General features: G+C 48.5%; 1 protein-coding gene across 5 annotated transcripts; it reads right to left on the bottom strand.

The window, feature by feature from the left end:
- Nucleotides 1-38: 38 nt before the first annotated feature.
- Nucleotides 39-27619, bottom strand: TBKBP1 (TBK1 binding protein 1). Of its 5 annotated transcripts, none has more exons than XM_044005305.1 (11): nt 27492-27604; nt 24960-25341; nt 24072-24334; nt 23367-23489; nt 22335-22448; nt 21698-21878; nt 20981-21168; nt 20064-20125; nt 5868-5986; nt 4889-5616; nt 39-2251 (listed from the first exon to the last, which is right to left on the bottom strand). In XM_044005305.1, the coding sequence occupies exons 3-11, from the start codon at nt 24294-24296 to the stop codon at nt 2123-2125; spliced, it is 1869 nt and encodes a 622-aa protein (XP_043861240.1). In that variant the 5' UTR covers nt 24297-24334; nt 24960-25341; nt 27492-27604; the 3' UTR covers nt 39-2122. The 5 variants fall into 5 exon arrangements, with proteins under 5 accessions (XP_043861240.1, XP_043861242.1, XP_043861243.1 ...); XM_044005307.1 differs by having other exon boundaries at nt 24960-25093; nt 27492-27603; XM_044005308.1 differs by lacking the exon at nt 24960-25341 and having other exon boundaries at nt 27492-27619.

Genomic DNA, 27619 nt, shown 5'->3' with positions numbered 1-27619 from the left:
ATCCACAAGAACTAGTTTGCCTGCCTCTTTCAAGTGTTGCTTTAAGTTGTGTTGGAGAGGAGAGGAAAGGAGGAAGGAGTATGGGAACAAGGCAATATTTCTCCCAAAGGGGAAGGAATGGGAGCACGGGACACATAACTTTTATTTGGACTTTTATTTTGTTCACAGAGCACAGGGCCCCCCCTCTTCCTCCTCCCTTGTGCCTCTTCCCCTCCTCCAGGGGAACCATTCAGGTCCATATGATACAGCCAGGTCCATGTGTCTCTGGAGTTCTTGCAGCCCACCTCCCTCCTGTATCCATCCCCAACACCCCCAGAACAGAGGTGGAGGGTTAGGAAACTAGGCGGCAGGGAGAGCTGTGATGGTCAAGGGAATTCTGGAAGAGTTGGATCAGAACTGTACATGCATTGAAAGCAGCACTCTTCCTCCCCTGACCACCAGATGGTGGTTGTGGGGGGAGAGGGGAAGTTGGTTTAATCACCGGGGGTCCGGGCTCTCACTGCAGGGAGTTCCCCTTCTTGGCCCTGGGGGTCTTCCCTTTCCCCCAGCCCGTCCCCTCATACCCACCCTTCTGGGATTTATCAACTCTGAGGTAGATTTTACAGAGGGAGTGTGGGTTGAAGGGGAGAAGGGGGAGCAGTAAAGGGAGTTAGCTCTTTTTGAAGCAGATCTCAGTGGCCTGCCCTTGGCCAATTATCAGGGTTAGGCTGGGTCAAGGTGCCCACTCTTGCCCACTCCCACCTGGGCACTGGGGAACAATTTGGGCTGCCTACCAACCCACCCACTTTACAGGAATCCGGTCTGACACCCAGGAAGTAATGCCAATGCCCATGCCTGACCTGGCACCAGCCCTTTCTGGGTTCCCAGGGCACTTGTGGTAATGGGATCTGGGCAACAGGAGAGGAGGATCTGCCCCATCACTATGTGAGGTGTAAGTTCCAGGAACTCAATCAGGTAGACAGATGAGCCCCGGTAGCCAGCAAGTTGACACAGATGGTACCCAATTAGGGAGGGTGGGGAATCTGCCAACCTAGGCTGGAGCATCCAGGGAATTTTCCTAATGCAACCCCATCACTTCTTATTCTCATTCTCTCTCTCTCTCTCTCTCTCTCTCTCTCTCTCTCTCTCTCTCTCTCTCTCTCTCTCTCTCTCACACACACACACACACACACACACACACACACACACACACACACACACACAACCTTGCACTGAGGCTTTGGTACTGGAAGTTAGGGGTGGCTACTTGATTTGGGAAGGGAGGAAGAGGGCAGAAAGAGGATAGGGCAGATCCATATTCTACTTAGGTCCAGGAAGGCAGGCAAATGTGATAGGAAGGGCAGAGAACCCTCACTCCAGTCTCTAAAGTTAATCATCCAGTCCTTGCTGGGGGGCAGTTGGGAGCAGGGGAGAGCTTTCTAGGAATGGTGCAGGAAGAGGTAGCCCTGGGATGGATGGATGGAAAAATGTTTGTGGGAAGAGAAGGATGAGGGGGTGGCTATAGCTAGAATTTTCTCCCCTAGGAACCCCACTCCAGGAGACTCAGTGCATAGGGAAGAAATGGCATCTGACATCAATGCCTGGCAGGGCTGAGGACCTGGAATGGGGGAGGGGCATGGAGGACCATGGGGTGGAGTGTGGCAGAGTTAGACACATCACAGACACATCTCCAGGATGGGGTGGGGCCTCCTGGAGTCCACAAATCCCCTTTCCCTCCCCTCCCCCCACTATCCCAATGATACTGGAGACTTCACTGTATCCAACACAATTTGAGAACAGGAAGGAAGGAGGACAAAAAGACTCAGAAGGGGATGGACAGCCCTGACCCATCCCACCCCAGTCCCTCACTTCCCTGGGAAAGAGCCGGAGGGGAAGTGTACAGTGCAAGAAGTGGATCTTGGCATCTCTTCCTGGGGTGAGCCAGAGCTAGATGGTAACTGGCAGTAGGGTAGGGAGACAGCACATACGGCGAGATTTGTGGGTAGCTAGTGGAGGTATCTGGGGGTAGCAGAGGTAAGGGAGGACAGACCCTGCGAGAATCATGCAGCATTCAAAGTAGAGGGGAATGGTTGTGGAGAGGTGGGAGAGAATGAATGGCCAATGAGGGGAGGGGAGGAGTGCCCTATATCTTGCTGTTCTCCAGGTGCGAGTCAATGTGTTTGATGAGTGCATCGTCTGGGTACCCAACAGGAAATCCCAGCTGACAGAGAGGGCAACTTCGGATGTCTGAACCCACAGTCTCCATTAGCAACTGGAGGGAGAGGGAGAAAGAAGGGAGTTATTCCTGAAGCCTTTCCTTGTCCCATCCTCAACCTTCATACTTTTCCCATTTTTTCCCCTATATAAATAAATTAATGTGTGTGTGTTTGTGTGTGTGTGTGTGTGTGTATACACACACTCCTGGGTTCTACCCCAGCCCTTAACTTACACATCTATCAACTAAAATATAAACTTCATGAGAAAGAAATATGTTTATATAAATATATAACAAATATATTTGTTATAAAATGTAAAATTTTAATACATTTAAAATATAAAATAGAAATAAAAATACATGTATATAAAATATAAACTTTCATTTCTTGTTTTACTTATGTGCCTGGAATACAACAGGTGCTTTTTTGATCTACTCAAGTTATAAAAAGCATGGGGATTAGTCCTCTACTCCTCCCCAACCTCCAGCCCTGCCAGCTGATTCTCCCATGTCCTCTCAGTCTTCATCTTTCTTGTTGTAGCTGCCATATTCTACACTGTTAACTCCTTTCTTCTAACTACTCTCTCCTTCCTTGGTTTCCATGATATTCCTCTCCACTGGTTTTCTTGACTGGGATATCATATACCTACAGTAGAAGGTAAGTTCCTTGAGGGCAGGAACTATTCATTTTTGGTTTGTTTTTTGTTTTTTGTGAGGCAACTGGGGCTAAGTGACTTGCCCAGGGTCACACAACTAGTAAGTATTAAGTGTCTGAGGTCGGACTTGAACTCAGGTCCTTCTGAATTCAGGGCCGGTGGTGCTCTATCCACTGGGCCACCTAGCTGCCCCTAGGAACTATTCATTTTTGTCTTTTACTCTCTTCTGACATCCTCCCCAGTCTCCTACAAGTGCTTTTCATATTTTCCTACACCTGCCCCATAAGTGTGCTATCTCTGATAGCTCTGTTCTCAGCCTTCTCTTCTCTCTCTCTCTCTCTCTCTCTCTCTCTCTCTCTCTCTCTCTCTCTATATATATATATATATATATATATATATATATATATATATATATATATATATACTCTCCATGATTTTATTTTCTTCCGTGGCTTCAATCATCATTTTTATGCAGATGATGCAAATCTATCAGTCAAATCCCAGTCTCTTGCCTGACACCCAATTTTGAATGTCCCTGGCTATACATTTCCACCAGGACATCCTATAGGCATCTTAAACTCAACAAGTCCAAAACTGAACTTCATGTCCTTGCTAAAATCCTACCTTCCACAGGAAGCCTTTCTTGATCCCCCACTGTTGATTATTGAATTTATTATATATCACATTATAGAATATGTTATTATATATCACATAATATATCGTTATATCATATAATTACATTATATGTCATATTTGTTATATTTGTTGTGTTGTTATGTCATGTCACACCATATTATATCATATCATATATCTTGTTTGTATCTGTTTACATGTTGTCTCCCTCCATTAGACTATGAACTCCTTGAGTGCAAGGGTTGTCTTTTGCCTCTTTGCATCCTCAACAATTAAACACAGTAGCATATATTAGGTGCTTAATAAATATTTATTGACTAATCTCCCCCCTTCCCCACTCCCCCCCCCAAAAAAAACCCTACTCTTTATCCTAGTTCCCCTGTTTCTGCTAAAGGCATCACACAGTCTAGAAACATCCTCCCAGTCACTCAAGCTAGAAACTTCAAAGTAATCTTTGGGCTTTCTTTTTCTAGCCCTCCTACCCACCGCCACCCCCCCACACACACATACACACATAGAAAGCTAGGTGGCACAGTGGACAGAGTGCTGGGCCTGGAGTCAGAAAGACCTGAGTTCAAATCCTGCCTAGGATCCATCCTAGTTTTGTGACCCTGGGCAAGTCACAACCTCTGCTTTCATTTTCTCAACTATAAAATGAAGATAATAATAGCACCGACCTCCCAGAATTATCATAAAGACAAAATGAAATATTTGTAAAGCTCTTAGCAGATAGTAGGCACTTAAATATTTGTTTCCTTTCTTCTCTCGAAGCCCAACTTGGGTGCCACCTTCTTCTCCATTAAGCCTTCCCTGATTCCTCTTCAGCTGAAAGTACGATGGCTCCCTCTGCAAATTCTCCCTAGAACATTTGGTCTAGATTTTTCCTTTGCTGCTATTACCTGTATTCTACTTATTTATGAATGAGTTATATGCTGGTCCCCGGTCCGGTACACTATAAGGCCTTTGAAGACAGGGGCTGTGGCATATTTTATCTTTGTTCTTTGAAGCCCCCAGCACAGAGCCTGGCATACAACTGGCATTCAAATATTTGTTATCAAAAATGCCTTGAGGGGCGGCTAGGTGGCGCAGTGGATAAAGCACCCGCCCTGGATTCAGGAGTACCTGAGTTCAAATCCGGCCTCAAACACTTGACACTTACTAGATGTGTGACCCTGGGCAAGTCACTTAATCCCCACTGCCCCACAAAAAAAAAAAAAAAAAAGTCTTGAATTGGGTATGCAGACGGATTATGAGAACTTTGAGCTCCCCAGAGAGGTAAGGGGAATCTCGGGCTGGTCTGCCAAAGTCCAGGGGATTTGAGGGGAGTGCGCCCTCTGCCACCAACCTCCTCTATCCCCATCCACCCCTAACCCCAGCTGGAGTCCCCAGGCCCTCCCTCACTCACATTAATGGATGGCCAGGACTGGGCATGTTCCGCGTGGGTGTAGGCAGCAGTGGGCGTCTCGGGGATGGGGAAGCCGGCACAGAAAGAGGCACATCGGATGGTGCCTGACTCTGGACTGGGAGGGCTGGGCACAGCCCACTCCTCTTCTTCTGAAGACTGCTTCTCAAACCGAAGCCGGATGCCTTCAAAGGTGCTTCGGGGGCTGAGAGGCCGGCTGGGGCTGTAGAGCTCCCCACCATAGGGTCGGGGCTTGGGCAGCGTCGAGGCTTCAGCCTGAAGCCAGGGGACAGCTCCTGCATAGCCCGCCCCATCGGCCATCTCTGAGTAACTCCGGCGCCCCTGGAAGCCAGCCTTCACGTGGTGACTGGGTGGCTTGGCGTAGGCCAACTCCACCAGAGTCCTCTCCCCTGGCGGGGGCCGAGGCTGGGGAGCTGGGCAGGAGGGGTGCACAGGGGAGCGGCGCTGTGGAGCGGGAGACTGGCATGGCGGTGGGGGTGGCAAGGGCACAGGGGAGCGGCGCTGGTGGGCAGGCGATGGACAGGACGGGGAGGCAGGAGAGCGGCGTTGTTGGGGTGAATGGCATGGCGGAGGAGGCGGCACCGGCGAACGCCGCTGGGGGACTGGCGACTGACATTGGGGCCCGGGCGGGGGAGCCCGGGCTGGTGGGGATGGGGAAGGGCACTGTGGAGACGGGGTGTGGCGTTGGGAAAGAGGGGAGTGTCTTTGGCCTGGAAGGGAAAACAGGATGGAATGGGAGCATAAGGGGGGAGTCGGACCTCAGGAAAGCTGCCCGCTTTGTTTTTAGAGTGAGACAGCCTTCTCATCACCCTGGGGAATGGAGGGACCCCAGCATGCAAGGAAAGAGGTTACTATGGGGGTTTGGTTCCCGATAGTCGCCACGACCCCTCAGAACCTAGCACAGACTCTACTCCTGTCCCCTGCTCCCTCCCCCACCTCACCTCCCCCAGGCCCTGCTCACCGCTCCTCTGCGCTTGCTCCTGCAGCAAGGTCCTCAGAATCCGCCCCTGGAGGGAACTGAGCTCCCGGAGTCGGCCCAGTTCTTCGGTCAGTTCTGTGTAGGCCAGAGCCAAGTTAACCCTATGGAACATGCAGAAATGAGGGACAAAACCCTGCCGAGGCCTTGCATATACCCTAGGACCATTGGGTGGTTAGGTTTCAGAGTTGGAGGTTAGAGCTGTAATTAGGAAACAGCATCAGCACTGGAGGTAGGCAAGGGCATCCTCCCCAGAGTGAGACCCATTATTATAACTCTTAATCTTTGGTTGGTCACAGCACCAGGAGAGAGGAAGAGAGCTTGGTCCAAAGCAGACACATACCCTGCAACCTTAATTGGACCATTCTCTATACCCTGCTCTTGATCCCCCAATGCTTGCCCAGGTTGGAAAAATTCTCAATCATGCCTTGGCTAGAACGGATCATAAAAGACCACTTAGTTCAACTCCCTCCTTTGACCATTGAGAAAACTGAAGGTCGGGCAGCTAGGTGGCGCAGTGGATAGAGCACCGGCCCTGGAGTCAGGAGTACCTGAGTTCAAATCTGGCCTCAGACACTTAACACTAACTGGCTGTGTGACCCTGGGCAAGTCACTTAACCCCAATTGCCTCACTTTAAAAAAGAGAGAGAGAAGGAGGCAGCTAGGTGGCGCAGTAGATAAAGCAATGGCCCTGGATTCAGGAGTAACTGAGTTCAAATCTGGTCTCAGACACTTGACACTTACTAGCTGTGTGACCCTGGGCAAGTCACTTAATCCCCATTGCCTCGCAAAAAAAAAAGCGAGAGACAGAGAGAGACAGAGAGAGACAGAGACAAAGAGAGAGAGAGAAAACTGAAGGTCAGGGATAGAAAATGACATTTAATATATAGCACTTAAGCATAGGAGCCAGAATAGGACCTTGGAAAAAATGATGAGGATCCCTAATAGATAGTTTTCAAAAGAAGAGATCCAAGCTATCTACAATCATATGGAAAAAAATACTCTAAATCACTATTAGAGAAATGCATATTACAGCAAGTTTGAGTTTCCAGCTCATACCTATCAGATGGCAAAGCTGAAAAAAGGGAGGGAATGTATAAATGCTAGAGGGGCTATAGCCAAACAGATGAACTGTTGGTGTACCAGTGAATTGCCTCAGCCATTCTGCAAAGCAATTTGGAAGTCTGCCCAGAATGTTACCAAACTGTGTATAGCCTTTGAACCAGCTATACCGCTAGTAGGTCTATACCTCAAAGAAGTCATAGAAAGAGGAAATGGATCTATACATACGAAAATATTTATAGCTGTTCTTTTCATAGTAGCCCAAAGTTGGCAACTAAAGGTGTGTTCTGCTGCTGGAAAATGGCTGAAAAAAAGTCAAGATGGCATATGAATGAATGGAATATTATTGTGCCATAGGAAAGGATGAAATGGATAGCTTCAGAGGAAACTGGAAAGATCCGTGTGAACTGATGGAGAACAAAGTGAGCAAAACTAAGAGGATAATTTCATACCATGACAAAAACATTATAGAGAAAAAGAAATCCGAAAGACTTTAGAATTCTGACCAACACGATGATGAACCATCAGTTCAAGAGAATGAAGAGGTACCATGAAGATGAAAATGAAAACGCTCACCTCCTCCCAGTGAAGTGACGAACTTAGAAGGCAGAGATACATTTTCCAAGATAGCTAATGTGGGAGTTTGGGTTTGTTTGTTTTCCCAAACTATGTGGCTATGCACTGAGGGCTTTCTTTTAACACTTAACTTGCTTGATAGAGGTAAGGAGGAATAGATCATTTTTAAAAAAATACTTGTTAATTAGGGGCAGCTAGGTGGCACAGTGGATGAAGCACTGGCCCTGGATTCAGGAGGACCTGAGTTCAAATCCGGCCTCAGACAATGGACACTTACTAGCAGCGTGACCCTGGGCAAGTCACTTAACCCTCAATGCCCTGCAAAAACAAAACAAAAAACTAAAAAACTAAATAAAATACTTGTTAATTGAAAATAAAAGTAATTAACTAAAAAGTATGGGGAGACATTGCCAATTGAGGGAGATAGAGTCTCTTTTGGAACCTGGAGGGCCTGAACTTTTTACCCAGAGCACAGAAACACAGTTCAACCCTTATGGGAAGATTTGGGAAAACAAGATGGAAGACTGCTGGGAAGAAGAATAAGAAGAATAGCTTTGTGAGGTTTTATAAATAAATCCCATCACAGACTAGAAAAATTCTCAGATAGAGCCAAAATGTTCTAGAGGCCAAGAGAATCATTTAATAAATAACGGTTTACATTTCTATGGTTCTTTTCAAGGTTTACATATCACTTTCCTTACAACCAGTGTAAATATTCTCATCTTCATTTTACAGATGGAGAAACTGAGACTCAGAAAGATTAAAATAACTTACTTAGGATGACATAAATATGTCAAGAATCTGTGACCCTCCTATAACAGCAGGTGTCATCAATTAAATGACATTCTTGGTCATGCAGCTTGAAAGTGTCTGAGGCAGGGCATCTAAGTGGCACAGTGGATAAAGCACCAGCCCTGGATTCAGGAGGACCTGAGTTCAGATCCAGCCTCAGACACTTGACACTTACTAGCTGTGTGACCCTGGGCAAGACACTCAACCCTCATTGCCCCCCCCCAAAAAAAAAGTATCTGAGGCAGAATTTGAATCCAAGTCTTCCAGATTCCAAGTCCAGTCCTCTATCTGCTATACCATACTTTCTCTGAACCAGAATCACACAGCTAATAAAAATATCTGAGCCATGACTTGAAGGCAAATTTTCAATGGATAAGCTACTGGACCTGGGTTCAAATCCTGCCTCAGACAGACCTTATGCATGTCTCTTAAACTCTCTGTGCCTCAGTGTCCTCAACTAAAAACTGAAGGAGTGAGACCCCAAGGCCTTTAAGATCTTTCAGTCTATGATCCTATAACAAGTGTGATTTCCACTGTAGAACGTTGCCTGTGAACAACTACAAACTCAGCAGAGGGAACTGTTGCTACATAAGAATAAAGCGCTTAGGCACCATCCAGTCTTTGCTGGACAGAACCATCTATATTTACCTCTAATGCCCTCACCCTGGTGTATTCTTTGTGAATAAGCCCTAGGGGAAAAAATAAACCAAACATATTATTTCAAGTGTGCAGGAGTAAAGGGCACCCTGGAGGGAGTTGGGGGGGGGTGGCACATAGTGAGTGGATTGACCACCAGACTTTAGTCAAGAAGACTTGGGCTGCCATTTGTTTACTATGTGACCCTGAACTTGCCTGAGTCTCAGTTTCCTCATCTATAAAATGGGTCTAGGGGCAGCTAGATGGCGCAGTGGATAGAGCACCAGCCCTGGAGTCAGGAGTACCTGAGTTCAAATCCGGCCTCAGACACTTGACACTTACTAGCTGTGTGACCCTAGGCAAGTCACTTAACCCCAATTGCCTCCCTAAAAAAATAAAAAATAAAAAATAAATGGGTCTAATAATAACTGTAACATTTGCCTCACCGGGCCATTGTGAGGACAAAATGAGATCATATATGTAAAGTGATATATAAACTCAAAGATTAGAGCCCCCTGAACTGTTCTCAATAAACAGTTGTGGGGTACGGGGACAGTGGAGGGGAAGTGGATGAGGTTAGGGCTTCAGAGGGCAGGAAAAGCTGGGCTACCGGAGACAAAGAATGACTGAGCTGCTCACTTCTTTGAACACCAGGCTGGGCTGGTGGAGGAGCCTAGGGGTGGTTAGGGACAACACCCCCTCACACAGCAGCATTATTTTTAACTCATTCAATTCATTTTCCTGTAGGGGAAGGGGAAACAAGGGGACTGGGCCCCCAGAGGAAACCACCCTTGCCCCCAGGGAATTCTGGTGCCACCCAAGCGTATCCTGGTCCAAGGCAGTATATGGTATATTGTAAAGAAGCTTCTATTTATCACCTCTGTGACCTTGGACAAATCACTCAATTTCTCCTTTTACCTACTGGTTAAAAAAATTAAGGCAATGTCTGTTTTGCATTACTTCACACTATGATTGATATTCTATTGCTTGCTTTCTCAATGTGGTGGAAGGGAAATGGAGAGAGAATATTTGGAACTCAAAATTTTAAAAAATGAATGTTAAAAATAAATAAATAAAAATCCAAGGGAAAAAAATGAAGGAGATAAATTAGATGAGCTAAAAAATCCCTTCCAACTCTTATCCTCTAGTATGAAGGGTAGGGAGAGGTAGAGAAAAAAGTCTAGGGTGAAAGGGGTGGTAGGCAGACAGGCTCCTGCAGCCTCAGGTCCCACCTCCTCCCAGAGAGTACTCTTGGGCCACACTCTGCACGCTTGTTTCAGCAGCTCAGTCTGATATCCTGAGTACCTGCCTTGTCTCCCAAGTCAGGCTGGAACCTCCACAGGGTAGGGACTGTTACTCTTCCTTGCCCCAGAGTTCAGCATATCTCTGCCCACAGGGGACACTCTGTCCAAGGTGTTGATTGATTCATCCACCAGCTCCAAAGAGGCAGCTGAGGTGTAGTAAAAAAAAAAAAAAAAAAAAAAAAAAAAAAAAAAGCCCTGGACTGGAAGTCAGGAGCCTCAGGCCCAATTTCTAACTCTCTTTGTAAAGTCGGGCAAAGTCATTTCCCCGCTGTCATTTAGTCAGTCAATAAACATTTATTAAGTGCCTACTATGCTCCAGGTACTGTGCTAAGCACTGGGATACATAGAAAGATAAATGTTCCTCCTTTCAAGGAGCTCACAGTGAGCCTCAGTTTCCTCTTCTGCAAAATAAAGGGATTGGACTAAATTATCTCTTATATCCCTTCTATAGCTCAAACATTCTATGGTCCTCTCTGCCTCTATCCTGTCTGCCTAGATTTCAGGTGACAGATACAGGTCGGTGCCTTCACACCCACCCCACACCCCAGGGTCTCTGCAACCTCCCAATGTACCTCTGTTTCTTCACCTGACAATCTAGATTCCCAAGTTCCTGTCACCTCTCCCTTCCTCTGCATTCCCTCCCAACGTGGCTTCCACCATCATTACCCTAGCTGCGTGCTGTCACCCCTTCTGGGTCAGGCAAGAGGATGGGGGATGGGAGAAAGGAAAAGATGAGGCCAGAATTCCTGGCTGGGGTGAAACATGGGGTGGAAAAAGGATCAGGAGAGAGAAGGGGAGAGGGGTGGGAGGAAGGTAGAGAAGAGACAGCCCTCCTCTATAGCCTGGGGATGCCAGGCCCGTGGAAGCTGACCTGAGACTAAGGCCATTGCTGTTCTCTGTCTGAAGTGCCGGTTCCCATAGGCCCTCACCAAACAGGTCTTGCTGCCCTCTAAGGAAGTCTTCTAATATACACCCCTGCTCCTCCAAACACACCTTTTTTAAGCTCAAGACTCCCTCCACAAAAGTAGAGGCTCCTGAGGGTGGGTTCTATATCTTCTTCCCCCCAAGGCTGTGCCCCCAGATGCCCAACAAAGCCAGGTTGACGGTCCAGGACACACTGTGCCCACTGGGAGAAGCCCAAAAGCAACATGACTCATGTTGGAAACACTGCAAATTCAGTGGAAAAAACAAAACTAAACTAAAATTCACAAACACACAAATATATTTCCTGAGATTCTGGCCTACACTTGAAGGGTGTTTTTCTTTTCCCCTCATCAAAGTTATCTATCTCCTTAAATTTCTTTCTATGCTCTGTTAAATCCTCTCTTGTGCTTTTAGCACATTTTCTCCAGAACCGTAGTTACATATGGATACATATATGACTCCTTCTGAAATACAAGGTCCCTGAGGGTAGGGATGGCCATTTTTCATCTGTATATCCTCAGTGCCATGTGTATAGTACATACTTAATAAGTGTTTATTAAATTAAATTTGGGAAAGAAGGGGCAGAAAGTCAAGAACCAGGATCATGGATTTAGAACCAGGAGGGACCTTAGAAGACATTTACTGCAGTCTCCTGATTTTATAGATAAGGAAACTGATGAGAGTAAAGTGAATTAACTGCCCAAGGTCACAGGGGTAATTAAGGACAGAGTCAGGTTTAAACTGAAGGACGGGGCAGCTAGGTGGCGAAGTGGATAGAGCACTGGCCCTGGAGTCAGGAGGACCTGAGTTCAAAGCCAGCCTCAGACACTTAACACTTACTAGCTGTGTGACCTTGGGCAAGTCACTTAACCCCAATTGCCTCACCCAAAAAAAAAAATCACATCACCTCCACCTGCTTTTGTTTGGCCTAATAATGAAAATTAAAATGGTAAATACTAGTTTTTGTTAGGTTGTTTCAGTCACGTCCAACACTTTGTGACCCCATTTGGGGTTTTCTTGGCAAAGATACTGGAGCAGTTTGCCTTTCCTTCTCCAGCTCATTTTACAGATTAGGAAATTGAGGCAAATGGGATTTAAGGGACTTGCCCAGGGTCACCCAGCTAGTAAGTGTATGAGGCCAGATTTGAAGATTTGAACTCAGGTCCTTCTGACTTCAGACCCAACAGTCTATCTACTTCACCACCTAACTGTTAATAATAATAATAATAATAATGATAGTCACTACTTATACATCATGTCAGGAATTGCAAAGCACTTGATATAAGATAAGCACAATTATTATTCCCATTTTACAAGTGAAAGATTATACACGTACAGCTGATAAGTCTGAGGTATCGCTCAAATACAGGTTCTCCTCACTAAAAGGCCAGGGCTCTCCTGAGAATGGGGAACAACAACATTATCCACATCCTGCCCTTCTATATTAAAGAGGAACCTGGGAATCTAGGAACACTGGGCTGGTTCAGGGGAGAACAAGGGAGGAGAAAGAACAGATGGACGGATGGGTGAGTGGATGGAGGGATGGATGGATGGATGGATGGATGGATGGATGGATGGATGGATGGATGGATGGATGGATGGATGGATGGATGGAAGGAACTCCAGGCAGAGAAAGACCTTGGAGGACTTTGAATCCACAGAATATGTTCCCACACATATGAGAGAGAAAAGAAGACATCAGATAGATGGGTATGTGGAGACCCACAAAGCTGACGACTATCTCAAAGTCAACTTTGGTTAGTTTTGGTAGAAAAAAGAATTCAAGTACATGGCTCCTGCAGATTCAATTTGTTGAGCCAACAGTTCCAAAACACCCATAGGCCAAAAGACAGGGCTTTTTATTTATTTATTTTTTATTTTTTTAGTGAGGCAATTGGGGTCAAGTGACTTGCCCAGGATCACACAGCTAGTAAGTGTTAAGTGTCTGAGGCCGGATTTGAACCCAGGTACTCCTGACTCCAGGGCCGGTGCTCTATCCACTGCGCCACCTAGCTGCCCCCAAGACAGGGCTTTTAAGGGGTCAGGTATCCAGGCAAGTATCTGAGTCATTGAATGAATAAATGAACTATTCATTCATCCATTCATCCATCCATTCATTCATTCATTCATTCATTGGTTCAATCAATATTTCATCAAATCATAGAATTATAGATCTTAGCAATGAATAGGATATCAAGAGGTGATGTGGTCCAGCTCCTTGTCGGGGCATCAGTAAGGGGGAACACGCTGAAGTGGGAATTAGATCTGGCCAGTGGGGTATTTGCCACTGATAGCTATGTGACCTTCGATAAATTACTTCCCAAGGACTGTGGACTTTGTTGCTAGAAGGGATCTCAAAGACTCCCATTGGATTCAGTTTCCTCGCTTTAATACAAAACATTCTGCATTATTATCCTCAGGATATAGAGGAGGAAACTGAGGCGCAAGGAGGGGACATGCCTTGCCCAAGTTCATACAGTTATCACTATGTGGCAGCAACGGACTACAACCCAGGGCTCTTGATTTGGGTTCTAATGGCCTTCTACCACACACTAGCAAGTAAAAGCTAGGATTCAGTAGCTGCACCACTGAGCTCTTAGCATCTAAACAGGAGTGTCTGCCAGGGTTTTTCACTGTCATTGGAGTCACAATTGGAATTAGGATTGGATCAGTCAAACTCAAGATAAAAGTTAGAATAGAAGGAACAGTGTCAGGTTCAAGAATTTGTATCAGCAAGGCCATCAAGGTGGCACAGTACCCTGGATTCAAGAGGACCTGAGTTCAAATACAGCCTCAGACAGTGTGACCCTGGGCAAGTCACTTAACCCCAATTGCCAAGGTCAAATTTAGGGTTAGGGTCAAGAATAGGGTCAGACTCAGAATTAGGGTCTGGGTCAAGGTCAAGAACTGAAGTGGGTGACTGGATACCCAGCTCTACAGCCAGCCCCTTACCACAGCTGCCCTTGGGTCACCCCCCCACCCACCCACCCTGAGTATAGAGCGGCAACAGACCAAACTTTCCACCGCTGATGCAGCCACACCCACCCTTGCCCTTCCCACCCCTAGCCCCAGGGGAGGCCGCTGGGCCACCAAGGCTGTGGAGCGGACTTTGAGGTTGTAGGGCCAAGAGGAGGAGGAGGAGGAGGAGGAGGAGAAGGAGGAGGAGGAAGTCGAAGCACAGCAACCAAATGATCTACCACTTCCTCTGGGGTGCTTCCCCCAACACACAGCTTCGCCCCCCCTCCCACGTCCTCCCCCCTCCAACTCCAGTAGGTGGTTCCCAGAGTCTCAGCCTAAGGAGCAGCCTCTCCCTTCCTTCCAACCTAACATAATTCTCCACCCCACTCCCCTCCAGAAAGCCTTATCAGGTATAGCCAAACTAAGAAATTTCATAAAGGACCCCTCGGGATCTGAGATACCCCCAAAGACAGGCCTGCCCACTTCTAAGAACCCCATTGCTCACTTTTCCAGCCCGGGCCTTGGATACTGGACACCTAGGTAGAGGGAGGGAGAAAGAATCAGAAGGGATCCCAAAGGGGAAAGGGGTAGAGGCATATTTTGGAACAGCTAACTATTAAATCTACACAAATCAACTATTTTTTTTTAAATCAATTACTTAGTCATTTGGTGTCAAGCATGAGGGGATCCCTCAGGGAGTTTTGTATCTGGGGAGATGGTGCCCCTCCATTTAGTAATAGGGAAAGGATTATAATGGCCTAAATCCCCCAATTCACTGCAACTCAAACCATAAGTACCAGCTTGAACCCCCCAATATCCCCTACCCCCAATATGGTGAAGGCACTGGAAGGAGGAATGAAGGTAAAAGGACCTTGGACCCCAAACAGAAGTTGTAGGGGGTAGAGGGTAGGACACAAGAAGAAACAAAGGATGTCTGAGCTCAGTCCTGACCTCATGCTACACTGGCCCTTGGCCACTGCCTGAGACAGAGTTTCCATCTTCTCTTATGGACTTCACACTTGTCCCCTGATAAACAACCACAGCCCATGCAGAGGCTTGTGGGTAAAGGGGGGGGTGAAGCCATAAGACAAGGAGCAGGCAAAAAAAAGGGAGGCAGAGAGCAAAACCCTGAGCTCCAACTACAGGGACGGGACCAAGACAGTCACTTCACATCAGCCTCCATCCCTAACCAGGAGGCCCCTCCCACCTCCTCCCTTGAGATGTCCAAAGGAGATAGAAGAAATCTTCACTCCCATTTAGAAAGTGGCCTGTCCTGGGTCTACAACCTTTGGGTTCTGCTCAATGGTTCTATCTCCTGAGGCATTAAGAAGTTTGAAGAAATTTGGGACTTCTGGTCCCAGATCTTCTGAGTGACTATGCAAGGTGTGCTCATCTTCCCTGAGTCATGCTCTCAAAGACTAATGGCTCCTAAACTTGAAAAACAAAATTTAGGTAGGAGATAATCTATGCCCTAAATAACCTACCACTTCTATAATCCAGACCCTGCTATGCAAAAAAAAAAAAAAAAAAAGGGTGAATTCATCCTTAGGCTTCATTAATAGAAGCAGATAATCCTAAGAAAGGGACATGCTCTTTCTATTGTCTACTACCCTGGTCAGCAGGGGAAGGGAAGGGAACAAGCATCAATTAATCGATTACTACTACCGGGCAGCATACTAAGTGTTTTACAAATATTATCTCATTTGATCAGCACCCACCTGGAATGCTTTGTTCAATTATAGACCTCACATTTTAGAGGGATATTGACAACAGATGGAGCTGGCCAGGATGGGAGAGTAGGAACAAACATTTATTAAATACCTACTATGTGCCCAACTAATGTGCTAAGCACTAAACAACCCTGGGAGGTGGGTGCTATTATTATTCCCACTTTACAGTTGAGGAAAATAAAGCAAAAACACTCCAGTATCTTTGCTATAGTCAGAAAAATCATAAGGAAAAGGAAGTGGGCATAAGTCTGTAACAGGTTAAATGGCTTGTCCAAGGTCACACAGCTAAGAAGTATCTGAGACTGGATTTGAACTCAGGTCTTCCTGACTCTGGGTCCAGCAGAACCAGTGATATTTAATTTGGAAATGAGAGCACCTAAGGAGTTCACAATAGCTGATTTCCCATGTTTAAAAGGCTGCTAGGTGAAATAAACTCTTTGTGATAGCAAAAAATTGGGAAACAAATTAGGTGCCTATCCATTGAGGAAATGCCAAGCAAATATGGCACCATAGGAAACATGGAATCTGAAGAATTCAGAAAAGTACTGGAAAGTATAGAAAATAATGTGGAATGAAGTAGAACCAGAAAAATAATATACACAGTGAATACAACAATGTAAGTAGAACAAACCAAAAACCCAAATTGAACTCTGTGTGTTGCCTTGTGACCAAGTTTGTCGCAAGAGAGTTGATAAAACAAACCCTTATGGGGCAGCTAGGTGGTACAATGGATAGAGTACTGGCCCTGGAATCAGGAGGACCTGAGTTCAAATCCAGCCTCAGACACTTAACACTTACTATCTGTGTGACCCTGGGCAAGTCACTTAACCCCAATTGCCTCACCAAAAAAAAAAAAAAGTAAAACACACCCTTCTCACCTTTTTGTAGAGGTAGAGGACTATGGGTATGAAACAGCATCCCTGGCTAACCTGCCTTTTTTTTTTCCTCTATCCTTTTTCATCTTTGTTTTAAGGGATGCCTCAATGGGTAGGGGAGGGACCTATTTAGAACGGAAGGTCATGAAAGAACAAAAAAAATGTCATTACAAATTGGATTGGGCATACTTAGGCTCCACAAAGGAAAAGTGTCAGAGCCATCCATCAACAGAATGCCAGAGTGAGGCTGGAAGGGAACACAGCGGGGTTTCCTGCATCAACTAGAAGGCTTGGATTTGATGATCTGGAGGTTGTGTTCTAGACTGCTAGATTAAACGTACTTGACGATGCTAATCAAAAGGGAGCTGGGAGGTGAAGGGCGGAGAGGGAGAGAAGGAGCTCAGGGTCAGGCCTGGGCCTGAGGCATAAGTCCCCAAGTGATGAGAAGGGGTAAGGTCAATAAGGAAAGATGAGAACAAGGGAAAGGGGTATGTTACCAGAAGGAGCTGAGTTTGTAAGAGCTGGGTTTATAAGAAAAGAAAACTACCTGGGGGAGTGAAGAGTCAACAAGACTTCCTCTCAGGGTTAACTCTTGTCATCCTGGGGCTGCCCACACCTTTCAGGGCCCAGAGAGCTGTCGGGGCAAATAGGGCATGCATGCGTAGGGTTAGCTCCAAAGGGGGCAAGTGGAGAGTAGGAAACTGTCTTGTGAGGGAAGGAGGGAGACTAGCTAGAGCTGAGGATGGGAAAATGGTCTTCATGACTCAAGAGTCTCTCTGTGCTCACTGGGCCTAGCAAAGCACAACAGCAGTTAGATATAAAGAAGTCAGTGACTGTCACAGGACCCCCAGGACAGGTGAGTTGGGGAGGAGATGAAAAGCTCTTCTGGTGAAGGAGAGACCTTCCGCTACTGACAAGTGATTTGCCCAAGGTCACACTGAAAATTAACTACAAAGCCACCCGATTCCTGACCTTGTGGTTTTTCTAACACCACCATGATGCATGATGCTTTTCTTTTAGGGACCAGGGTTTGGTGACCAGAACCTCAAGCCATTAAATCCATATGCTGGACTCTTTTAGCTAATATAAGCCACCCTAATGGTTCTCTCCTGGGTTCTGGCTCATTAACATGCATACTCTGACAACAGAGCCTGAGACTCAGGCCTAGGGCTTAAGTGGCCCAGGGCCGCACTACCTGACTGGGGCCTTCTCTCCTTCCTTAGTCTTTGCTCTAGTCAGCAAAATCATAAGGAAAAGGAAATGGGCACAAGTCTATAAAACATTCGAGGGACCTTGAGGGAGCATCTTCTTCCCCCGACCCCACTCCAATGCAATCAGGTACTTTGCTTAATTCATATCATAGGATTTTGAGGTGGAAGGGAATTTAGAGATTATCTTATCCAATTCCTTTACTTCATAGAGGAGGAATAATTTGCCCAAGGTGACATCACTAGCAAGTAAAAGCTAGGATTCAAACTCAAATTTTCAAACTATGAATGGGGTGTTTTTCCCACTTCACCACAGTCAGCCTCCTCACAAAAAAAAAAACACAATCTAATCATCAGTTGTCCTTCCCAGAAACCAGATTTGACAATAAAAGACCAGTCAAGCTGGTTGGCAACCCTAGCATTTCTCCTCAATCAGCAGCATCCCCACCACTGGCATAGGCACTCCAGGAGCCATAATTCACAAAGCAAGACTGGAGATGGCTCAGACCTGGCTGCTGTTCACAGTCCTCATCCAATAAACACATGTCTCCCCCAAGGGGCCCTGATACCACTATGTACCAACCCTTCCTGCTCCTATCTTAGCCTTGGCTCTTTGTTTGATTCTTAACATGTACCTCACAGATTGGAAGCTTACCCCTACAATTGTTGTGTGACTCAAGGGAAGCTTCTGCCTTTTTCTGTGCCTCCCATTTTTACACACCTACCCACTCCCCCATCCAGAAAGGAAGATCCTTCAAAGAAGCAGAGAAGAGGGAACCCTAAGAATGATCGTACCTGCCTGGCCCCATCCCCTCTCTACTTGCCAAGGAAGGAAGGAGGAGCTAGGCTGACTCGACCTGTTGTGTATAAGAAAAGGAGGCCAGAGTAACCAAAAAACTCACCCAGCGGCACACAGCTCATCGGCAGCAGCAAAGCAACTGAATCCCACCAAGGAAACATAGCCCAATCCCACCCCCAAAAGGCCAGGGGGTTGGGCATGAAAGGAGAATTAGGGGAACTTCCCCAACCCTGAACTCCACCCCCGCTCTCACCTCCTTCCCACCCCACCATAGAGAAACCACAGCAGGAGAAAGAGCCACCCCAGGAAACCCTGACAGCTGGGCACTTAGACAAAAGTTGGGTGGGAGTAGGGGAGAGTTTAACCCTGTGTGGGGAGGCAGAGTGGGTGCTGGAAAAAAGCATGGCACTTAAGGACTCAGGAAAGACCTGGGTTTGAATTCCACCTCTGATTCAGTGCTAGCTGTGTGACCCTGGGCAAGCCATTTCACTTTGCAGGTCCTCAGATTCCTCAACCGTAAAATATAGAGAGCACTGCCTTTGATACTTACATCGAATAGGTAGTTGTTAGAATGAAACCAGACTATGTGAATTTGTTTGAATATATTAAAGTGCTATATAGTTGATGGTGAGGCAGCTAGTTGGTGAAGTGGATAAGTGCCAGTTCTGAAGTCAGAAGGACCTGAGTTCAAATCCAGCTTCAGACATTTACTTTACTAGCTGTGTGACCCTAGGCAAGTCACTTAACCTCTGTCTGCCTCAGCTTCCTTATCTATAAAATGAGTTGAAGAAGGTAATGGCAAAAACACTCCAGTATCTTTGTCAAGAAAACTCCAAATGGGGTCACAAAGGGTCTAATATGACTGAGCAACAACAAAAAACAGTTGTCGTTGATGGTGATGTGATGGTGATGGTAGTGAAACTGCATGGATAGAGAAAGCTGGCTTCAGAGTCAGGACGACTTGCCCCTGACACATACTAGCTGTGTGTCCCTGGACAATTCATTTAATCCCTCAGTGTGCCCCCCCCCACAATTATCTAAGAAGAACAGGGGCCATCACCCTTGGTAATGGAGACTCCTCATGAAAACTCTCTGTATACTAGCTGGGTGACCCTGGGCAAGTCACTTAACCCTCATTGCCCCACAAAGAAAAAAAAAGAAAACTGTAACAATAAAATCCTAGGGCCAGTCCCTGCCCTGCCCTCCCCTGCCCAATCATCATTATTATTATTATGGAATTAAACATGGGGGTTCCAGTAAGTGCCCTGACAGGGAGTAAAAGGAAGGCTGGGGAGGATAGGGAACCATGAGACTTACTGGTCATCTCCTACTCTCTTGACCCATGCCATATCCCGCTCTGATTGGTTGGAAGCCAAATCCTAAGAGAGAGGAAAGGTTGAAAAGGTGAGAGACCCCAGAGCAGAGTGAGAGAATAGTTTGTACAAGATTAACCCCCATGGGGGCAGCTAGGTGGCACAGTGGATAAAGCACTGGCCCTGGATTCAGGAGGACCTGAGTTCAAATCTGGCCTCAGACACTTGACACTTACTAGCTGTGTGACCCTGGGCAAGTCACTTAACCCCCATTGCCCCGCAAAAAAAAAAAAAAAAGATTAACCCCCTTGCAAAGACAAATGACTTCGAAAGACTTAAGACTCCTTGCATCAATGCAGTGGCCAACCTCAATTCCAGAGGACTCACGGTGAAACGTGCTGTTCACCTCTTAAGGGAGAGGTGTCAGACTCAGAGTTCATATTGAGGACATACATTTTAGGGGGACATGGACAATGTGGAAATGTGTTTTGCTTGAATATGCATAATTATTACAAGGGTTTTGGGGTTTTCCCCCCTCTTTCAATAGAGGATGGGATGGGACAGGGAAAGTGGGAGAGAGGATGGACTTTTCATTAATTGAAATATAAATTAAATTAAAAACAAAGAAAAAAGTGAGACCTCAAGACTGTGTTCCACATGAGATCCCATCTATGGGACACCCCTCCCCCTCCCCCACTGCCTACCAAACTTTCCCTGGAGATAGGAGTGACTGATGTAGGTGAAGGGCAGCTCTCCCTGGGCACTTCCAGGGGGCTTCAAAGGGCCCTCCCCAGTCTTCTCCTCCTCCAGTCTCCCCAGGAGCCTCGTAGCTTCATCTTGGACCCACCTCCCCCAAACCTGGATCCCAAGGAGCTGGAAAAGAGACAGATGCAGGGTCAGACGAGGAGCCAGAGGGCGTACCTGAGCCCTGCTCTCTTGGAGTTGCTTCAGCTCCCCCTGGAGCCGCTCACACTCAGCCTGGAGCTGCTCTTCCCGGAGCTGGGCCCCCCTCGCCTCCCCTCTAGCTGCTTCCAAAGCCTCTTCCAGCCGCCTCCTCTCCAGATCCCCGACACTGGGTGGGCTAGGCCAGCCCAGGGAAGGCTCTAGCACTTTATGCGGCAGGCAGGAGTCGAGAAAGAGAACAGAGATTAGAAGGGGGGAAGCAAGTTCAAGATCAATATCGACCCCCACCCAACCTCCCCCTTCACCAGCCTCTGTGATGACATTCAGGGCAATAGGCGAGATCTCCCTCTGGCTGGATCTATAGCTCGAGGTAGCCAAGGGTAGCTGAAGAGGGTGGGAGGGGGATGGCACAGGTTAGGCCTCCTTTTTCCAGTTTGCTAGATGACCTCTCCAAGGTCCTCCATCCCAGAGGATTCTGTCTCAACGTTCTCCTCACCTTCTGTTCCCCAAACCAAAGAACCAAAGGACTGACATTGCTGAGTCTAGGTGGGCAGTGCCCTCTGCTGTTCATTTTAGAAATGACATGCTTGGGGCCTCTTAGTTTGGCAATGGAAAGAACTAGAGAGAATTTCTGGTGGGCAGGTGGGTTATGTGTATGTGGTGATGAAGGGGGCAGGGTTCCCGTGGCATCAGAAAGTAGGAAAAGTGTGAGGTAGAGCCCTCGGGGGATCTCACCATGGCCAAGGCCAGGCCCTCCTCGTAGTGCCAGGTAGTGGAGGTCAAGGTCAGGGTCAGTGGGGGCAGGAGCAGCTGGAGGGCTCAGGCTGGGGAAGGTGCTGTCCCCTCCTCCCTGTTGCTGGCGAAGCTGCTGTTGCAAGCCACAGATCTGCCTCAGATGTGTCTCCACCAGAGCCCGCTGGAGGGGAGACAGGATGGAGGGGAGTGGGGGGCAGTTCAGTTCTGACCCAGAGTTCCCTTCCCTAAACCCACAGGGCTTCTTTGCTAAAGCCACAGCCCTGGCAGGGATCTTGGGTACATGTGAGCCACTTCCCTCCCAGCCTCCCAATTCTGAACAAACTCTCTGAACAGACAACCAGCCAGACTCCATAGCATGCTTTCTCCCCCCCTTCCCCCGCAGCATCGGTGATATCCTCAGCACACACTGAGACACAGGTGTACATGAGGACGCACAAAAGCTCACACTGAGATAGAGCTACAGCTGACAGAAACACCCCCGAGCCACCTACCCATACACACATGGAAGGTAAAACATAGACCCAGGGGCTGGCTGGCACCCTCCCCCCACCTGCTCCCCGCCCCGTCCCTCCTCCCTCCCCTTCCCTCCCTCTCTTTTTCTCTCTCACATACACACCAGCCTCACCATCTCCCCCAGTTCATTTTCCAGGTCACTTTTCTCTACACACAGCTTCTCATATGCCTGGATCATCTCTCCCAGTTGTTCTTCCTGCTCTTTGCTCTTCTGGAGCTGATCCGGAACCGGGAGGGGGAAGGGGAGGGGGAGGGAGAGGGGAGCGGGGAAACGGCAGGGTCAGAGGCAGACAGAAACATCATTCGTATTGTTTTGAGCTCAAGATTTACAACACGATTTCCTCACTACCCTGTATAGGAAGTAATGCAACTACTATCATCCCCCTTTGCCCAGATGAGGAAACTGAGGCTCAGTGATTGCACTAGCTTCACACGCACATAGTAATAGGGTCATTCAGGCAGTGCTATATCTAGGGATTCTTCCACCTTCAGTAAAGAAATTGGGGATGGAGGAGAGGTCCACAGTTGTGGGATTTTTTTGGGGGGGTGGGGGGAGACCTATTCGATCAGTACTAGTTAGAGCTAATAGCAATAATTCCAAGACTAGAGTCCGGATTGAGGGTTTCTCGGGATCCTATTTTGTCATTCCTGCCCATCCTCCTCCCCACCCCCAAGCCTTGTATACTTTGCAAAGAGGTAGGGGCAGCTAGGTGGCACAGTGGATAAAGCCTTAGATTCAGGAGGACCTGAGGTCTAATCCAACCTTAGACGCTTGACACTAGCTGTGTGACCTTGGGCAAGTCACTTCACTCTCATTGCCCAGAAAACAAAATCAAAAGCAAAGAGGTAGAGGCAAATGCAGCTGACTCTAGGCATTGGGAAGGAGTGAGCATGGTCACTTCTCTTTTTTTTTTTTTAAAGTGAGGCAATTGGGTTAAGTGACTTGCCCAAGGTCACACAGCTAGTAAGTGTCAAGTGTCTGAGGCTGGATTTGAACTCAGGTCCTCCTGAATCCAGGGCCGTTGCTCTATCCACTGTGCCACCTAGCTGCCCCATGGTCACTTCTAATACCCGTCCTGGGACACAATGCAGAAGGGGTGATTCAGAAAGAACCACACTGACCACACGGTCTCACCTCATGCTGGAACTGATTGAGTCGCTGCTGTAGACTGGACTTCTCCACCTCCAGCAGGGAGTCCTCCTTGATTTCATACAAGGAGAAGTTGTGCTCATCTCCAAAGTCACCAATCACTGGGTACTGCAGGAGGCAGAAGGGAGGGTTCTCAAAAGGGATAGTTCCCTGGGCACCCTACCCATGCCCTATACTATCTTCTAGACCTTTGACCCATTGGTACCATCCCGGAGGATCGCCTCTCCTCCTTCTGCCAGAATGCCACAGTAGATCCCTTCTCTCTCTAGATTCCTAAGTAATCTACTCCCAATTCCCTCTCATGCCTCCACCATGCACCCTTCACTGAACACCATCCTTAGATGTCTCTGAGGTGGTCCTGGCTTGATCCTCCTACCAGATTTCCCAACTCCATCACTAGCAGAGCCCACCAAGAGGTATTCCCAGTGAGGATCTATGAGCCAGATCTTTGTATAAACCTCCCACTTAACATCCTAAGAGACAGACCATTCCTTGATAACCCTTCTGAAGGATCAGGTGATCTGCTGATCACTTCACACCATCCCATAAATAAAACACAATAGTAGATCCCTCCTGGGAGACCCCTGACAATCAATGGGACCTATTGGTTCCCAAATTAGTTCCCTGATTCCTAAACCAGATCCCTCCCTGAAACAGTGGGGATGGAGGGATGCCTTGATGGCCCCTGACCTTGATCTCATACACCTTGAGTCGGCGCCGTAGGGTGGCATTCTCCCGCTCCAGCCCCCCCAGCCGCTCCTTGATGTCCCCGTAGGCTGTGATGAGTGCGAAGTGGGAGGCAGAGCACATGTCACTGCCCAGCACAGGGCCCCCCGGCCCATCCAGCCACACCTCGCCGGACCCCAGCGCCTCCTGGGTCAAGATGCTGATGTCGTCCTCAAACATGGATTCCATGGCACTCAGGTGAGGGGCAGGGGCCCTGGTGGAGCCACCTGGGGGGTTTGGGGGGAAGGGGGAGCCAAGGTCTGCCAAGGGCGCCCAATACCAAAACCTCCCCCCAGCCCAAGTGGGAATGTGGGTGGGTGTGTCTCTACCACATGGCTCATCCACATTCCTTTTGTCTCTGAGGTTTAAACCCTTCTGGGACATGAGGACAGGGGACTTCCCAATTTCACTGTGAGAGAGAGAGAGGGACCCCAGGCTAGAGGGAGAACAAAGTCTAGATAAGGTCCAGCTAAGGCTATGTGTGGCCTCAGGTCTAAGACCCCCAACCCTAAAAACATCATTCTTCCTTTTGGGTAGTCCCTGGTGGGTTGGAGTGGGGAATGGGGAGTCATTCTGTCCAACCCCTTAACTTCAGGGAAACTAAAGCCAATCCTGCTCGTTATACACAATGCTCCCATGCCCACCCCCATTTCTCTTAAGTCACCAGGCATCTCAGGCTTGTCTCCCCTCCCCATGAAGGATAAGGAAACTGAGGCCAAAGCAGGAAGACTTTCAGGAATCCCAGCCCTTTGATCCTACCTCTAGGTCAATGATGTGAGTCCTGGTGCCCCTCACCACCTCATCTGCCCCAATTCCCTTCTCACAGTTAGTTCCCCAACAAGTCTTGAATACCTTGTAGCCATGCTCCTCATCCCAAGTTCGTCCTGCCCCCAGGCCTCTTTCCCCAAAGGATCAACAAGGGCCTCTCAGAGTATCAGTTCTCCTCAACTCCCAGCATCATATCCTCTCCAGCCTGTCCCTCCACCCTATTTCCTCCCAGAGGATTCCAGAGTTCAGGAAAAGGAAATGCCCTCCCTTTCCCCCCTCTACTCTCTCCAAGCCCTCATTGGAGGCAAGGATGTAGCCACTACTCATGTTCTGCCTCTGCCTAGGGCCCAGGGAGAGAGGAAGGCCAGAAGTTCCAGTGTCAGAGATGAGGTTTAGGCTTGGAGATGGAGATTCACAATTGTCAGGGTGGTGAAGGCTCAGTGATGGAGGATCGAGGGCTCAGTGTCTAGAATGAGAGGCCCTGTGTTAATGATGAGGGGTTTCAGGATCAGAGAGGCTCACTTGTCAGGGATGAGGGGGCTCAGTTTCAGTGATGGGGAATTCGGGGTTGAGTATCAGCGATGGAAAGGTTAGGTTTCAAGGATGGGAGTATATGTCAGGGATGGGAGAGGGGGTTCAGTGCTGGGTAAAGGAAATCCCTTGTAAGGATCAGGGGGTGGGAGGGATTAATTGTCAGGCAGGGATGAAAAAGTTCAGTGTCAAGGATACATCAGGGAAAGGAGGATTCAATATTGGATATAGGAAGCTCAGTGTCAGGAGCCCAGGGTGAAGGGGCTCAGTGTCAGGCAAATATGGGGTTGGTACTCCAGGTCAAGAATGAGAGATTCAGGGAGCAGCTCATGTCAGAGATGGAGGCCTGAATAATAAGGACTAAAGGCTGTGTCAGGGAAAGATTGTTAAGTCTGGTGTCAGGGTTAGAGGCTCAGTGTTAGAAATAAGGGATTTCAGTGTCAGATATAGAAACTAAGCATTAAGTATGGAGGTTCAGTATAAAGGATGAGAGGCTGATTCTCAAGTTTTAAGGAGAGCCTCAGGGTCAGAAGTGAAGGCTCAGTGTTAGTGATAAAGGCCTGGCTTAGATGTGATGGAGCCCCCGTTGCTGACTTACTTCACAAAGGGAAACAGGAGATATGAGGAGTGGGTTGAGATTCAGGGATCCTTAAAGAGGAGGCTGTAGAGGGTGAGTGTGTGTGTGTGTGTGTGTGTGTGTGTGTGTGTGTGTGTGTGTGAGAGAGAGAGAGAGAGAGAGAGAGAGAGAGAGAGAGAGAGAGAGAGAGAGAGAATTCTTCTCTGGGGACCTGTTTATGAATGTGTTTCTGTGATTTTGAGTGTGTGTAGGGGGGAAGTATTGTGTGCCTCTGAATGAGTGTGGGTGTCATAGAGCTGGTACCTCAATGAGAGAGTTTGGCTTCTGGGTGCTGATGGAAAGGGACTGAGATGAAAGTGGCTGAAGCTGTGTGTATACTGTTCTGTGTTACCAGTGTGGATGTAAGGGCTGGGTGGGTTTGTAGCACGTAAGGCACGTAGGGGATTGTCAGAGGTGTGTGTGTGTGTGTGTGTGTATGTGTGTGTGTGTGTGTGTGTGTGTGTGTGTGTGTGTGTGTCCCTCTCAGACAAAGCGATGTGTGTGTTGGCAGAGAGTATGAGGATTGTGGGAAGGAAGAAAGGGGGTGTTTGCTTCCAAAGCTAGACAACAGAGGTTAGGACCCAGGACCCCGAATCCCTAGCAAGCAGCCATAGCTTAAGTGTCAGGAAAACGTGTGTGACAGTGTGTATGTATGTCTAAGGGGTGGGTGTGTTTGTGTGGCTGGCCCCACCTTTAACCCTTTCCTCCCCACCCCCCACCCCCACCTTCTGCTCCTCACACTTCTGGCCCACCCCGCTCCACCCTGGTCCCCCTAGGAGGGCAAGAGGCCAAGGTCCCTATGCGCAGACCCAGCCCTTCTAAACCGGGTCCCTCCGCCGGCCCTTGGCCCGCCCTACGGCGGGGGTCCCCACAGCCTGCTAGACTGGCAGGCCTACCCCGACCGCTGGCGGGCCAAAGGTTCGCTCCGTCCGCATCCTTCCCTCGGGCCTAGCCGGAGGAGGGGCGGGGCAGAGTGGGAGGTGAGGGAGGAAGATGTAGTAGGGTTATGGAAAGGGGAAGGGGGGAGGGGGCTGTCACTTAGCTGGCTCGAGCCCCTCCCGCGGCCCCTTTAAGAGCCGCCCTTTAAACCCCTTTAGCTCGGCGGAAAAAAATTGTCGCCCCTCCCCTCTCGGGGGCTGAGACCACGCAGCCCCCTCTTCCCCCGCCTGGCTGATCCCCTGCCCAAACATCTCTCAAGCCCCTTGAGCTCGTGGGGTTCGGGGAGGGGGCGCCGGGGGCTGCGGGGCCTGAGGAGCAGCGGGGATGGGGATGGAGGGCCGATGCAACGGCCTGGGCACTGGGACCCTTCCCCTCCCACCATCCCTAACGAAGTGCATGCCAACGCCCCCAGCCCATCCCCCACGACCCCCCGCCAGGGCTCCAGGCATAGGACCCCAGGCAGCGCTACCATCAGCACCGCCCCCTTCCCCATCCCATCCCACCAACCCCGGCCCCAGCCTGGGACTCACATCAGCTGCCGGCTCCGGTTTGCATCGCAGCTCCCCCCTACGCCAGCTCCCTCCCCAGACTGGCACCGTTGCCCCCACCCCCGGCACGGCGCTCAGCTCCTCGCCCTGTCGCTGCCGCCGGGTCTCTC

Source organism: Dromiciops gliroides, chromosome 4 (genome assembly GCF_019393635.1).
Source record: "Dromiciops gliroides isolate mDroGli1 chromosome 4, mDroGli1.pri, whole genome shotgun sequence".
NCBI lineage: Eukaryota > Metazoa > Chordata > Mammalia > Microbiotheria > Microbiotheriidae > Dromiciops > Dromiciops gliroides.
Note: the sequence above shows the minus strand (reverse complement) of the source record. Positions and strands in the feature narration are given on the sequence as shown.

What these genes read in the sequence shown, in the direction of transcription:
- TBKBP1 (XM_044005308.1), bottom strand. Translation starts at nt 24,296, where the DNA reads ATGGAATCCATGTTTGAGGACGACATCAGCATCTTGACCCAGGAGGCG. An exon ending in TCAATCAGTTCCAGCATGAG is followed by an intron (nt 22,449 to 23,366) that starts GTGAGACCGTGT and finishes GTTCCGGATCAG; the next exon opens with CTCCAGAAGAGCAAAGAGCA. An exon ending in AAGAGAGTAGGAGATGACCA is followed by an intron (nt 5,987 to 20,063) that starts GTAAGTCTCATG and finishes CATGTTCCATAG; the next exon opens with GGTTAACTTGGCTCTGGCCT.